The sequence below is a fragment of the Aptenodytes patagonicus genome, chromosome 9 (genome assembly GCF_965638725.1).
Source record: "Aptenodytes patagonicus chromosome 9, bAptPat1.pri.cur, whole genome shotgun sequence".
In the NCBI taxonomy this organism is placed as follows: Eukaryota; Metazoa; Chordata; class Aves; order Sphenisciformes; family Spheniscidae; genus Aptenodytes; species Aptenodytes patagonicus.
Window position 1 is genome coordinate 1,982,191 of NC_134957.1, and position 15,393 is coordinate 1,997,583.

The 15,393-nt window shown below is 48.0% G+C and overlaps 1 protein-coding gene across 4 annotated transcripts in view; it reads right to left on the reverse strand.

Moving 5' to 3' along the window:
- Nucleotides 1-15,393, reverse strand: part of MBNL3 (muscleblind like splicing regulator 3) — a 97,222-nt gene that overhangs the window by 27,016 nt on the left and 54,813 nt on the right. For all 4 annotated transcript variants that reach the window (XR_012996061.1, XM_076346907.1, XM_076346909.1 and 1 more), the window contains exon 3: nucleotides 7,858-8,022. Coding sequence is in view for 3 of the 4 variants with exons in the window: in XM_076346907.1 (XP_076203022.1) it covers nucleotides 7,858-8,022 (165 nt within the window). In the remaining variant the exon portion in view is untranslated. The remainder of the gene's footprint in view (nucleotides 1-7,857; nucleotides 8,023-15,393) is intronic.

The following is a 15,393-nucleotide window of genomic DNA, read 5'->3' on the forward strand; positions in this document are numbered from 1 at the left end:
GGTCGTGGGCTTGGAAGAGCCATGGACAGATCGTACCAGATGAGATGGCCCAGGTAGGCCAGCAAGAGGTCCAGGACCCCAGCTATGCTGTGAGGAGTGATGTCCCATGAGGAGACAGAACAATGAGCCGTAAAGATGTTGACTGCTTCTGATCCCTAAATCGCATTCGGCAGGCCCTGCAAGCGCAGCAGAGCTTCAGCGCCGGTGGCCAGAGCAGCTCCCTGGCCTGAAGTGCTCCAGCAGCACCGGTCTGGGAAAGGAGCTGCCGTTCTGCCAGGCAGGCGAGATCACACAAAGCTCCTAAGCACGTGCTTAGTTTAAAGTCTGTGAATAGCCTCTGCAGCCAGGGAGTTTGTGAGACTTTAAAGCACCAGATCTGAGGTGCGTTTGGGAATGAAACCAATTCCAGCTGATGAAAAATCCCCCCTGCCCACCCCGAAGACCAGAGCCTGCAAGGCAGCACTCCTGCTCCTGTAGCAGGGGCTCAAGCAGCCCCTGGGGAAAGGAGCCTGTGACTTGCAACTATTTTTATTTTCCCTTCTGTCACCTGCTCCACTGTGAACTCCTGGTTACAGTTAAAGTTGCTCACATTTGCAGGCGTACGTGATGCCGTCCTCGGTAGCTAGAGCCTCTACTCGGCAATAAATGCAAGTGTGCTTATAAAATGGCCTGGGGCATTTTTTTGGCTACACACCTCATCCCCTCCTTGCTTTTACTTTTGTACCTTTAGTCCTGTGGGTTTCTAAAAGAAATCACACATGGACAGTGTGTTTCTCGACAGCATCTTCATCCCAGTACTTTCATAAGCTAGGAAACACTTTGCTGCTTGTGATCTGGAAGAAGCTAGCCACAGTAACACCAGCCAAGCTGTCCTAACCTATATTTAACTTAATGATACCCCCTTCCTAAGGTCAGAGTAACAGCAAGCAGCTCCTGAGCTGATGGGAAAGGGGATGACAGGTCACTGCCAGCATACGTCCCACTTTCCTCCACAACAAGGAGACATGGCCTCCTGAATCAGCGGCACTTGGTGCTTTAAGTGTAGCAGAACCAGATAATCCTCTGGGAGGGATTTCCAATTTTCCTTCTTTTGAGTCTAAGTCAAGCCCCACTTCAGCTGATGGGAGACTTTAACCATTAAACCCAGAGATCCTCCAGTCCACGGCCCTTTATTAAATCATTTTCTTCTCTCTTTCAATTCTCTGTGGCTCCCAGACATTTTACACCTTTTGCTGCTAGAAAAGTTCTTTAAGGATCTTCAAATGCTGTGACTCCCTGAACACTTTAGTGAGAAGGCAGCATCCATTAGACTGTTTTCTTTTGTGTGAGCACTAGTAATTACAGTGGCATCTGCTGAACTTCTGCCACCATTCACACTGTAAATGCTATTTTAAGGAGTTTCTCCAGCCTGGCCAGTCTGCACAGGGTTATGCTGGGGCCCAACACACGTTCTCAGCACTTGTTTTGTATACCCATAATAGCCCAAACCTTGCAGCACATGGGGCTTGCACAAATGTGCGGGCAAATCTACCCTATGTGTTTCCAGCACCCAATACGGCAGGAGTCCTGGGTATCCTGACAGAGCAGGTGTGGCACAGACATTGCTCCAGAATTTCAGGAGATCCTTTAAGGCAGGCTTCCCCTGCCTGGGCTCGAACACAACCAGGAGCCAGCCCGAGGACCTAGCTGGTTTCTGAGACGGAGGGGAGATGTTCCTCCCACTGCTCAAGCAGAGGATGCCAGGGCATTTGTGCAGCCAGAGAGGAAGGCTAGGGGCTTGCAATGCTTCACACTGAGTGAACTCACCAGAAACCGGTGGGAAGGGGTGCAAAACATTCGCGAAGAAATGATATACCAGCCCCTCCACCAAAGCCACTACAAACTGGGAGGCAGGTCCTGACCCTGAAACACAGTCCCCATCTCCAAGGCTGTTCACTCAAGAGCAATCCCTCTCCTCACTAGGAACGACTGGCAAGGGCTAAGGGATCTGAACCCAAGCTGAAGAAGAGTGGAGGAAGGATGTTTATGAAGAGCAATTGAGGATCTACCCATGATCCTGGAGACCTGCAGAGGGGTGCATGAAGGAGCAGGATGGGTTTTTATCACTGCCGCTGGCTGTTCACCCATTTCCATGCCCTAGCATCTGCTGCCACGTTCCCAAGGTTTCACAACTGCTTCTTCTGCCCACCTGAACTGTTTGCCCGGTGCCGATGACTGAAAGTGACAGCTCTGCTCCACACCCTGCCCATGGGCAGAGGACTGACACTTGGCAGCCACACAGGTGTTTTCAGCAGATGCACAGCCAAAAAACGAGCAGACCTCGCTCAACACGTTAAACCTAGAAGCACTGGGGTTTTTAAGTCTGAACTGTGCTAAGCGCACTGAAAACTGCTCCTTTGTAAGCTGGCATCAGGGAGCTCTGTATTTATTGTGGCTGATGAGGGGAAAAGATGGGCTGCGCTCATTGCCAGCCCCAACTGCCTGTCTTGGATTGGGAAATCCAGTCTGGCTCATGCATCAGTACCAGTAATAAAGATGCTGCCAGCCAAATCTCTCCTCCCTTTACGTCTGTGCAGGTCCCCTGTGCCAGGCCTGTCCTGAGGGAATTCGAGTGAGTTTCTTCCTTGCAGCCAGAACCCAACTGTAATTTTTACTCCAAACAGCACTGCTCTCCTCAACATGCCTCCTCATCTACCTCTTGTGATCGCATCCAGCCAGGAGACCTGATAGATCAATATTATGACTGTACACTAAAAAGAAAAGTCAGCTTAGTTGCTGGTGTGCTCTAGGGCAAAACAGCCAGATTGAAAGTATCAACACTTACGCCTGCTGCCCCCCCCTCTTAAAGCAAGAGCTTTAAGCTCTTGCAAGTTCAGGAAATACAGGGGCACATTTCCTTGCAAACTACCTTTTATTAATCATAGCACATGCAGACATTACCAGTAAGTCCTGAGCAGAGAGAAACAGGTTACAGTGCAGCAGCAGAGGGGTTCAGACCAGTAACAGCTCACAAGACTGGTTTACTGAGTATTAAAATAAATAAATAAAAGCTGAAATGGCTGTTGTGAGAACACATCTGGGGGGAGCGCTGCCAAGGACTCTGACATCTCTGAGCTCCTCACAGACCCCAAGCACAGGAGCCACTGGGTTAAAGGTGTGAGCAGAGAGAAGGGATGGTCCCAGGGAGGGGCATTTGTCACCACTGGTGGTGAGAGAACCTGGAACAGCTGATTTTGTTAACAAACTAGAAGTTGCATTCAATTTGCTTAGTAGCAGAAATCATACTAAAGCTAGAGAAGAAACACATAGTAGGTGTGAAGAGGAAGGCAGAGGAGCGGCTGGTGTTTTGTCGAACACAAGTGCTGTCTCAGCCAGGAAGTGTTGATTCTGAGTTACCTCAGACCCTAAAAAGGGAAAGCCTGAAAATGAGAGACCCAATATAAATACAGAGGTGTTGATGGCATGAAGGAGGGGAGACAGGTCGCTGCTAAGCAGCTACACATAGAAAACACACAAAAAACAGCGGTAGCTTTTATTAGTCTGGTGATAGAAATGTAGAAGATAAAGATGTTGTACTGAAAAAGCTGAAGACCCTGATACTGAAAGCATAATTGATGCTGTTCAGAAAAAGCAAAAACCTGTGTTCCCCTCCAATGCAACTGCATGGGGCTGGCTGTAAAACCACCCCTCTAACATGAAGGCTGAACATGCTGGAGTGAATCCAACCGGCCAAAGCATCCAGCTACCTATCACCACAGATGCTCGTTTCCCCAGTCAGACCGCAAAGACACACTCCTAGCTCAAAGGATCTCTCATTTGTGGGCTACTGTAGTGTAAAAGTCAGGTGTTAATGCCCCACAGCACTGTCTCTTGGCAGACACCAGCTCCTGGCTGGCCAGGGTACGTGTGTTTATTCATTCCTAGTGTGCCTTTGACTAGAGGCTGAGATATAGATCAGTTTTTTGCTGCATGGAACAAATGCATGCCCAAAACACTGTTGAAATCTGCTCCAGCACTTGTTCCAAGCATCACTGGTCAAGTGAGTTGGTCACCCTGTATTTTAATCCCTCCATCAGCACCAAGGGGCAGCAGCAGGGTCCCGCTGGCCCAGGAGGGGACACAGGGCTGGGTCAAAGTCTGGGTTGTCTTCAGGAGCATGGGTAACTCAGAGCTGTCAAGACAGTCTTGGCTACGAAGACCTTGACAGGAAGAAAAGATTAAGAGCTTGAAAAGAGAGCGAGCTCAGAGAGAGGAAACAACTTCCCAGGGCAGCAGCGGAGGCAGCTGCAGGGCAGGAGTGCGGAGGCAGGTGTGTCAACACTGCCATGCTCTATCCAACTGCCTGTTCAGACACAGCTAACAGGGCAGCACCACGCAAGCCACTGCCTTGCTCCACCAGGTCAATTTAGAGCCGGTGCTGAAGCACCTCCATGGCCAGCTCCAAAAGTCTGTCTCGCACTGCTGCAAAGGGACAAAGCAGAATGGAGAGGGTAGGGATCAGGCCCAGGGTGCAGCACTTTTTGGGTGGTCTTACTTTGGTGCACACATGGCTCAAAGTGACTGTATCTGAGAAACCAGACACAGCATTGACCAAAATGGCTCTCCATATCAATGCCAGAGCCCAGCTCTATTCACCTTAGAATCACAGAATAGTTTGGGTTGGAAGGGACCTTTAAAAGTCATCTAGTCCAACCCCCCTGCCGTGGGCAGGGACATCTTCAACTAGATCAGGTCGCTCAGAGCCCCATCCAACCGACCTTGAATGTTTCCAGGGATGGGGCTTCAACCTGACTTTTACACAGTCTAACAGAGACAGAGGCGCAAAACCAACGCAGAGAGCTTCCAGCACAGCTCAACCAAAGCCAGCAGTCAAGGCGAGTTTGGACTTTCAAAAGTCAAGGCTCTAGTAGAGTCTTCCTACTTGGCACCGACATGGTCTCTGCAAGGTCTCTCCCAGACAAATACACCATGCTGAGCAAATAGTCTGCTCCACGTCCTTGCCTGACTTGTTTTAAAGTGCTGTACGAAGCAGTCTGTTTGAAACTGCATCACGGGCACCAAACATTCACGTGATTCTCAGCTTTGCACGAACAGTTAGCAGCAACATCAGAGAGCAACCACAGACTTCAGAGAAATAAGCTCACACTAGCAACCATTAATTCACACCTAGTAGGCTTCCGTGAGCAGCATGCAGCAGGCAGCCCAGCTGGGACATGGTTCTTCTCCAAGCAGCACCTTCATTAAACAGCCATCATCAGGGTCCTGGCTCTTGGTTCAATGGGAAGATTAGCTCTTGCTGGATGTCAGTGGTGGTGCAAGAAGATCTGGTGGTGAATGTTTAGATGCAAGCTCATAGACAGACACATTCAACGCCATTTCAGGAAGCGTGGTGAAAAGCTGCTATGTCAAGTGCTGGGTTTTTTTTGGTTGGTTGGTTGTTGGTGTTTTGTTTTGTTTGTTTGTTTGTTTTTTTTAAACACCGTAGCTTTTCTGGTGAAAATGCACTTTAAAATGTCTAAGCATTCAGCTACTGTTTGGAGCTATTAAGCACGCTGATCCAAATCTCATCTCTGGCAAGCATCCCAATTAAGCAGGCATCCCGTTGATCAGCTTTCTGATCACATGGGATTTGTTCTGCTGCTGCATCTGATATAATACTTTCTGCTTTGAAGAATTTCATGTGTAGCCAGAAGGAGGCCCCACCCTTCTCATTTAGAGAGAAAAAAAATTCTCAAAGCCTGCTTCCACTGGCAGCATCTTCAGGAAATCAAAGGCGGGTGAAAGAGCAATCTCTTGTTTGTCCTGAAATTGGTGTGGAGCAAGTCGGGCAGCAGGAATTAGACCAAAAGCTCGTTTACTCTGAACAAAGTGTGGGAAAGCAGGAAGGGAGCAGTCATTGCAGAACAAATTTTTATTTTTCTTCTTTGCCCATGTCTCTCTCATGGCACAATTTAGAAACCAGAGACCTTTCTCATCAGATAAGGTTACCTCTGAAATGAGAGTACTAACCAGACAAACCGACAGATTCAGTCTCAGAGGCAATTTAAAAGGCAGGAGTGAAATTGCAGGAGGAGTGAACTGGACCTGCAAGATTGCAAAATGGGAAGATGGGAACTTTCCAAAGAGGAAATCCCAAAGATGTTTTGAATAGCCAGCCAAAGAGCATCCACTGTGAATTCCCCACAGAGGAAAACCCCAAACAGGAAAGGTTTGCTTTTGGTACAGGACTAGGAAACCAGTGCTACATTTTGTGGGAATTCAGGATTTCCTTCTCATGCGCACGTACTTTCATGAAAAGTGAACTCCACAAAAAGAGGTGCAAAGATTACAGCAGATTAGAGTTTAAGGCGCAGAGCAACTAAAGATTTTTTTCTGGGGCCCATTTTCTCTTCTGCCTCACTTTTCCATCTTCGAAATGGGAAGAATAAACAGCATTTCCCTAACATACATGGCAGGGTGAAGATAAAGCTGCTAACACACACGCAGGATGACCAGAGTGAGGGTGAACACGGAAGAGCCTTCACAAGACAGGAGGAACACGCCAGACTGGGGAAATGCCCCGGTATGGTGGTAGAGCACCATCACGGAGGGACACTGGCCAGCTTTCCCTCCTGAAACACAGCATCGTTGCAAGCTCTTACACCAAACAACACAAGAGCATCCAGCAAGGAAGAACCTTCCACCAGTCTCTTGTGAGGATAAACCAGAGACACTCCAGCTTGTCAAAGCTGGGATACTGAGTCTGAAGCCTCATTTGGGCAGAGGAGCCAGGCGCTGTAGGTGGGATACCAAGAGGCCAAGTGCAGGTTGGTACACAGACTTGCACATCTTCAGGCTGGAAGAGTCTGTCCTAGGGATCCAGCCAGACCTCCCGTGTGGCACAGCATGGGGAACCTCACCCAACAACTGCACATCAAGTGCATGTTGCCCCAGGAAAGACATTCAGCCCCGACTTTAAATGGAGAATTCCTAATTAGGCTCTTGGTTAAAAACGTGCAGCTTATTTATGTCAGCACCAAAAAGCTGCTTCAAGACCTCTGACATTTCTTAAAATACACATAGTGACAGACTCAAACTCAGCTGACAAATGTCACCCCATCCCAGATACACCAGCCAGCAGACACAAGCCATCCTCTCCCTGGCATAACAGGGTTCTCCAGCCTGAAAACCTGTTTTAACCGATAGGCTACAGCAGGGACAGGCAGTGAAGGCTTCTCTGAACTACCTGCTCTGCAAACACCCGTCTCCCACAGGCTTCCCTCCCTACCTGAAGAGAAGCAAATCTTTCCTGCTGTTAGTATAAAACAGCATTACTGTGAAAAACAAGTGACAGGGCTGTGACATTAGCACAACTCTCTGCTGGGACAAATGCAGTGAAATGGGTCTTACTCCCAGACATAAAAATGTATTAAGGTCTGGGTAGGATTAACCTTCCCCAATTTTAGCCCACCAGTACAACACATCTAGTCCAAGGGACACAACTGGCCCCTTGCCACAGTGTGGAAGAACTCCAGCATGCTCACCCCAATGTAAAACAGCTATCCAAAATAGGATCCATTGGAATTGAGCCACTTGGGACTTCTGGAACATACATGAATTAACTGGTCAAATATCCACCTGGTGGCAAGACCGTTCCACTTGATGCCCTGAATCTCACAGCTCCTTAGTTGTCAGAGGAAAGGGGAGCCACAGCTTGCAAGAAGATGCAGAGGTAGCATCAGACATCCCTCTGGAAGATGCTGCCCAACTCCGTGCAGCACAACCAACCACCTGAGCAAAGCACAGGGCTGGGTCCTCCACGAGGAGACAGGAAAGAAATGTGGAGCAGTGTGACCCCGATTCATTGCTGTAACTTACAATTGGCTGTAGCTGCGCGCCTGGTAGCATGAACTGCATTTGCTGAGCAAACATGGCTGCGGCTGTCTTCTGCTGGATCAGGTTGTTGCGTCCATTTATTTCAAGTTGTGTTTTTAAGTGCGGGGGAGGGTGGAGATATTTGCAGTTCTCCCGGGTACACCGGCCCTAAAAAACATAATGAAACAGCATTTCACTGAATGTAACACTCAGGGCAGCCAGAGAAATTTAATTAAGGATTGTTTGGGTTACTGTAACAACACAAACATCTAGGTGGAGGCAGTTTAGTAGCTACTGTGCCTCTTTTGTGATTTTTCTATAGAAGTGCAATACTGAGGTGAAGAGAAGAGCAACATGACTTCTCCTGCTCTAACACTAACTGAATACTATCAAGCTAAACCCAAAAGTTAGGCTTCCTGATGTTAAAATGATTGTTGTAAAAAAAAAAAATCTAACACAAATACCAGCATTTTCAGAAGTTAGTGGCAACAGCTCCAGAAACAACAACAGAAATTCCCCATTTTCTTGTGTGGGTTGTTTTTCCCCTCCCTCCCAACACCAGACCACTTAATTGGCCCTGACAACCAGACAGCGAGAAACAAAACTGTCTCCACCACTTCCCCAGCTGGGCTGGGTAAAACATTAAGACGACAGCTCTGTAAAGCAGCACCTCTGATCTTCAACATGCATGTACTGAGATGCTGAGAACTGGTAGTCACAGGAGGAAGAACTGAAACAATTTCCCCTTTGTGCTTTCATTTGTTAAAAGCCACAGTATGTTGCATCCCTGACTACTCCCCCCCCCCCGCCAAATAAACATAAGCACTAGGGAAGCCAGTGGCTCCTAAAAAGCAAAGGATCACTAATGTTACAGATCACCTCAAATCAACTGAGACCATCACTTTTAAAAAACATCTATAAACTGTGCCTTGCTTTAACAGTGTTTGCAAGTAGACGTAGGAAGATAAATACCAACAGTCCACTGAACACAGAAAACTAGTAACAAATTTTGTCGTTAAGATGAAATAATTCTTGAAAAATAGTCCCCCCCCCCCTTTCTCTGTGTATTCCCTCCTCAAGAAACAGAGGCATACAGAATACAAGAAACATTTTATGCAACTTTATGCGTAAATTTTATAAATAACTTCTGGTGAATTTTTTTGAGGAAGTAATTCTGCTGTAGCTATTCAGAGCCTAATAAAACAAGGCCAGGCCTGGGGACCACAGAGCTGTTGCATGACAGGTAACTAATAATTGTTCCTGCAGCCAGCAAAGGAGCAGGACCATCCATTACCCAGCCTGTCCCTGGCACTCTCCTCAAGGGCCGGACACTGAGTTCTCGGTCTCAATATATTGTTTGCTTTCAAAAACGGGGCACATCGGGTGACCCCACATACCTGCTCCTGTTGGCAGGATCACACACAGCAGAGCTGTAATCCCATAACCAGGTCCACAAAGGTACACCCATTACACACCACCGCACCCAGGGCACAGACTGGTGGAAACCCTCTGGGATGGGCCCCTGCCTGCATCCAGGATGCTCCCCTGGGGATTTTTAAGATCTGTATCTGCCTGTACAAATGTACAGGTGGAATCGCTGGACAGTCTGGGTACCACTGCACAAAGCTGACACTGCTGCAGGGGTTGCTTTTGAACCCCCAGACAGGCTCCTCAGCACGCCAAGAGAGGGGCAGGTCACTGGAGAGCAGTCGAAGATCTGCAAGCTTTATGTGTGCTTTCCTCTGCCCCCTTTCCTGGTGAGGATAACAGCTTCACTGGGGAAAGGGCTGCAGAGCCCATCTGCGGCGTGAAAGGGGCTGTACAATGGGGCATCATGAGAAACAGGCTCCTTTATCTTCTCCAAGGAGATCAGAGCGCTAAACAAAACTCCTGGCTCCCTGTTATTATTTAGAGGCAAATAATTAAATGCAAGAAGTGATGGTCTAAACCCACTGGGACAGGAAAAAACACTCCCAAACTTCAGCAGCCCGCCTTTGCGGAGTGAAACTCTCTGCCCTGCTCCTAGAAGAGCCCAGTGGCTCCTGACAACCCAACTCAAAAAGAAAGAGGCTTTTTAATGCTATTGTTTTGGCTTCTCAGCAATCTAATAGCCCCAGATCCCCAGCAGTGAGTTAACTGCTCACAGGCCCGGAGCACATGAATCTTCATCACCACACACTTTCTTACATCTGTGTAAGGTGAGGGTAAAATGGCACCACGCGGCTGGCTGGTGCTCAGACAATCCAGCACTACTACAAGGTAAATAACTGCATTAATCTGGAAGGAGACTCATCAGTGCTAGGTAGGTTTGGGTCATCCTTCTCATGGCATCTTTCCAGCTGCATGGCATCAGGTCCCTCCACAGCCCTTCCCATCACCTGGGACCCAACAAGAGTCCAGCATTCAGGCTCAGAGCATATCTGCAGCGTCTCACCTCCACAACTTCTGCGGGGCTGCTCAGGTTGCTGCAGACCAGGAGCAGACCCCGCAGAGCAGCGGGTTGTCCGATGGCCAGGCAGCTGGTCTGTTCTAAGCTCCAGTCTTCGAGGGCTTACGCATCAGCCTTAGAAATTCCTCCTGGTTGAAACTTGGCACAAGTGCTTTGGGTTGGGAAAACACTAATTTCTACCAAATTTGGAATAAATCTGTGTAGATGTTTCTACACTGCAGGAATGGAGAAGATGAAAAAAGAGCTACTATTTTTTGTAAACAATACTTACAGGGCCTTCTTCAACTTGAAAAGGACTTTGCTATTCCAACTGAAATTTTGCATGTCATTGATACTAGCCACCCCAGCTTGGTGTGAAGCTTCGTTCTACTTTTTTCTCAAAACAGAGTTTGTTTAATTCCAACAGGGGGTTCTACAAACAGGACGTTTTTATTAAAAATCCACATACAGCACGAGGCCTTGATCCTGCAGACAGAGCTGTGAGCAGAAAGCAGTGCCCACACAGAGTGCTACTGGTTTCAATGAGGACATGTATTTGCGAGGAACTGAGAGCTGTGCAGATGCTGCTGCAGAGCAAAGGCTGTGAAGTGCAGCAGGGTTGTCAGTCAGGCCTTCTGGGGCTCCAGGAAGACTAAATGAATCACCGCTGCACTTGGATTCAAAACCACACCTTCAATCTAGCTCATTTTCGTCATCATTTTGATCCTGAGCATAATCAACCACTGCATTTCACCAGGACAGGTTAGAAGCCACAGCTGAGTCAGGTTGCCCTCTCCAACACCACAGTAGGTTCTTCATCTCTCAGACAATGAATTTTAGGAACTGATGATGTGACGGTGACACAAAATGTTCCCAGTTTAGACATCCAGCTATGAAACAACTTTCAAGATGTCTTGCTCTGAAGTGATGGGCACCTCTAGTATCCTCTGAACTCCAACACTGGTAGGGGTGATCCCTTCTACACTTCTATCACAATGCCCACAGTTCACTACTTCTCAGCAACACATACACTCTTCAAGACCAATTTCAGCTCTACGAAAGCCGCCAGAAGGACAAAGGAACTGCCATTATTCACTTCTCAGTACCAGCTGCAACACAGCAGGGAAAACAACAGGGAACTGGTAGCAAATCTGCTGTGTGGATACTGGGCTGGGGACAAATAAGGACAACTCCATTTTATACGTGGGTGGCCTAGGAATACAATATGAGAAAATACAACAGGAGTCAGCCCCCTAAGTTTCAGGTGAGCATCTTTATGCTAAAAGGCCCAGTTTTGCTGCAGTGACTAGCTGTGGCTCCAGCACATCCAATGCTCAGTACAGGGCACAGGACAGCCCCAGTGCCCTTGCAGAGACACTCTCCAAGCTGAGCGTTGCACTAAAAAGCACCATCCTAGCACCTGCAGCGGGTCGCTGCATGTGTCAGGAAGGGGCACAGTGCTCAGAGACCGACCTGTGTCAGCGAGCAGCGTGCTGAGCCTGCTGGGACCAGTGTAGCCATCCTGTTGTAACTGGAGGAGTTTGTTGCTGTTAATTTAGCATGAGTATTGACTCCAGGGAAGGTGCATTGCCACCTTGTCCCGGGTGGCACGCGAGCCTGCAGCCAGGGAATCACCACCCAGCAACACACTCTGCTGCTGGCCTTGGTAACGTGCTAAATATAGCCATATTTTCTGGCTCCTCGCAAAATGGAAGGAGTCTGAAGGACCATATTCGTCAGCTTCTTTGCCAACTACAGCCAGGAGGGAAAAGCATATGGACTGCACTTCCCAAGGCTTGAAAAATGGATATTAAAAATAAATCATTAAAAGATTTTATAAGAGTATCTTCTCCCCCTTTCCTTCCACACACTCCCCCACCCTTACAGTAGGCTGCTGGCATGTGATTGACTCTGTGTTGCCAACTTAAGTCATGCTGTGATGGCGCATACTGTAAATGGCTGGCATCTGACACTAGCTAATGTGACAGCAGCTTGCAGTGCAACAAAGCCAGCTGTTTCGAGTGCAGCACTGATGGCAGCACACTTAAATCCAGTAGAAAAACCTGCATTACACCTGGCTGTTTGGAGTCTGCTGGGCTGCACCTTGTCATCTGCATCCTAGCTCAGAGGGATGCAAATAAAAGCACACCGGGTACTGCACCAGGCTGGATGAACCCACCCTAAGCATGCTGCACAAATTCTCTTCTCATTGGCTGCTGAAGTAAGCTGAACTGTGCTGCAGAAACAAGGCTTCCAGCACAAACCCACGGCTTGCTCATGTTTGCACCAGTAATGCAGTTTGTTACAGTCTCTTTAATCCTGGACACCAGCGAGGGGTTCCAGAGCAGACATGTATTTCTGGTTTTAATGACTGCACTGTATGTCCCATCAATCACCAGCAGTTCTCATGTGAAAATCTTTAAGCTAATATTGCTTTTCACACACTGGAGGCTGCAGTAGGTTTGTGCCCTGACTATGCTGTCTTTTCCACAGACACTGATGACATGTGCAACGACTGACAGCAAAAAGAATGAAAAGAGACCAGGCAGGAAAGGATTTCCATGTTTTGCACAAAACCAGGCACCAAAACACAGCTTGTCTGCATAACTTTTCCCTGCATGAAGCAGCAGATTTCCACCCCTCCAAGAAGAACTCAGTGGTGAGGCACATTCAGAGATGTGCTGGCCCTGCTTACTCAGTGCCTGCTGCTCCAGCACTGAGGCACGAACGCTCTCTGCTTTCCATCCCACGCTGCACATGCACACAGAGGCCTTCTCCTGGCCAGGGATCCTCACTCCTGTCAGAGCCTTGCATGGCTTTCACATGTGCAATACAACCTCAGCCACCACGGTGTCTGCCCCTGCATCTGGACAGCAGACAGAGACCAGGCTGCAGAACTGCCCACAAAGCATGAATTGCCATGCAACAGTGGGAGGCAGAAAGGGGGGAGCTCTGGGCTTCATCCCTGTGTCCATGCAGCACAGCTAAGAACATGTACTGAGCAGCACATGCTGCTCCAGGTCTACCCCTACTGTCATCTGCTCTCTAAGAAAAGAGAGACACTGGGAGGCAGACTTGGTATCTGGTAATGCCCAAGCTTGAAGTCCTTCGCCCACCCTATAGGAACTTGCAGCTTCAAAGATAACCTCCCAGGAAAACAAACCACCAGGGTGTTGGGAACACTGTCCATCCACCACCCCAACTCAAGTGTTTCGTGCTCGTTACGGTTTGTCCCTAAGCAATTTGCTCCAGGGCTGAACAACTGGCATGCTGGCTCATCCTGCTATCTCCAATGCTGCACCACACTCCTCTTTCTGCACAGGCAGAGAGCTGTGCTGGAGGGAGGAAGGGAGATGGCTGTCCATCTCACTGCTGGAGCAAACACCTTCCACTCAGCAAACAACATCAAATAGCATGGAAATAGCATGTTTTCAACTGGAAAACAAAGGAGGTTGGAGCCAACAAGTCAGCCTGATCATTAGCGAGTGTTATGTCTCAGATAGGTGTTCATGCAGCCAAGCTGTCACTTGCTGCAGTTCAAAGCCTAGCTCTGTACATACCTTATCTGCAATTCTTTTCTACAGGCTAGTGAAATGTTAAAAGTTACACTGCCAACTGAGTCAGTGAGAAGTACAACCTTGCAACCTCCCTTGAACATTGACCCTGGCACAGTACCTCAGATTAACTTTTGCTTAATAGCAATGCTTTTCTCCTCACGGCGTTAGAGCAGCTCACTTTTACAGAGAGGTTTTAAAGTGTAATTATGTACAAAGCACTCCTCGAATGTGTTCTCATGGAAGGCTGTTAGCCCACCTAGAAGGATCCTAAAAAGCAGGCCTAGAAGGATATAGAGAAGTGACACATCACCCCTAGGCCTACACAGATCAACTTCACCTATTTTCTTTGTACCTATTACTTGTGTATTTCCCAGACAAGGGACTCCAACACATCATTCTCCCTGCAGCTATAAAGCTCTTCCTGATTCTCAACTGCAGTTTTGCTCCTCCTGCAACCAAAGCCTAAAACTTGTCTTACTCCAGAGGGCCAGAACAGGAGTTACTCCCTTCTGCTTTGAGGAAGGGCCCATACTTAAAGGCTGCAGTCACATCTATCCCCCTTCCTCAAACCTCTCTGCTCTAGACTATGCAAACCATGCTCTTTCAACTTTGTGAGCACGGCCTCCAAGCCTTTCATTAGGCTGCTCCCCCAGTCAGCCTGCACCCCTGCTGACATGTGTGCATGCACGGGGCACTGCTAAACCCTTACCAGTGCTGTGCATGTACGAAGATTTTTGTCACGTGTCCTGCAGATGACACTGCTGCTTATACATCCCTGCATGACATTTTCTTTCCTTCTAACAGTGTAACATTTTTGATTCACTCTCAACAAGCCTTTTCCAGAACTACTGCCTACCCAGCTATGCTGCATCCTGTATCATGCAGCTGATTCACTTAAATGCAATATTTTGTACTGCTTTTATTGAACTCACACCCCTTTTTTATGGACTATTTTTCCAACCTGTCAAGATTATCTGCAAGTCCACATCTGGTTCTCTAAAGTGTCTGTAGTTCCTCCCAGCTCAGAGCACCCTACCAATTTAACAAGCGTACTCTCTCTATTCCATCATTCAAGTCATCAGAACAAAACAAAACCAAACCGAACAGTCTTGCCAAGCACAAGACTGCTTCCAGACTGCCACTGAACTCAGTCTTCCAAGCTGTTGTGGGTTGTCACATAGAAGTTTCTCCTATGCTTTGTTCCCTGTCTTGTTTGGAAACTGATTTGTGCCACGTCAAAGGCTCCCAAATCCAATGCCAGCACTCCATCCTCCCTCTCTCTCTGAAATAATCCATCTCAAAGGCTTTCCAGTTCTACTGCTTTTTCTGCTCCTCTCTGGACACCTGTAGGGATGCTAGAGAGCTAGTGCTCTGTACCCTTCCTGTGCCAGGACTCCTACTTGCCATCAAACATGCATTTGTACACAACGTTGGGTACAAAGAAGCCGGAGGTCTGAAGTTACTTGTAACAGCAATAAAAAAAATACAGCACAGCTAGTTGCTGACATTTTTCAAATGCAGGTGTAACACCCATTTACAGAGAGCCCAAAGACT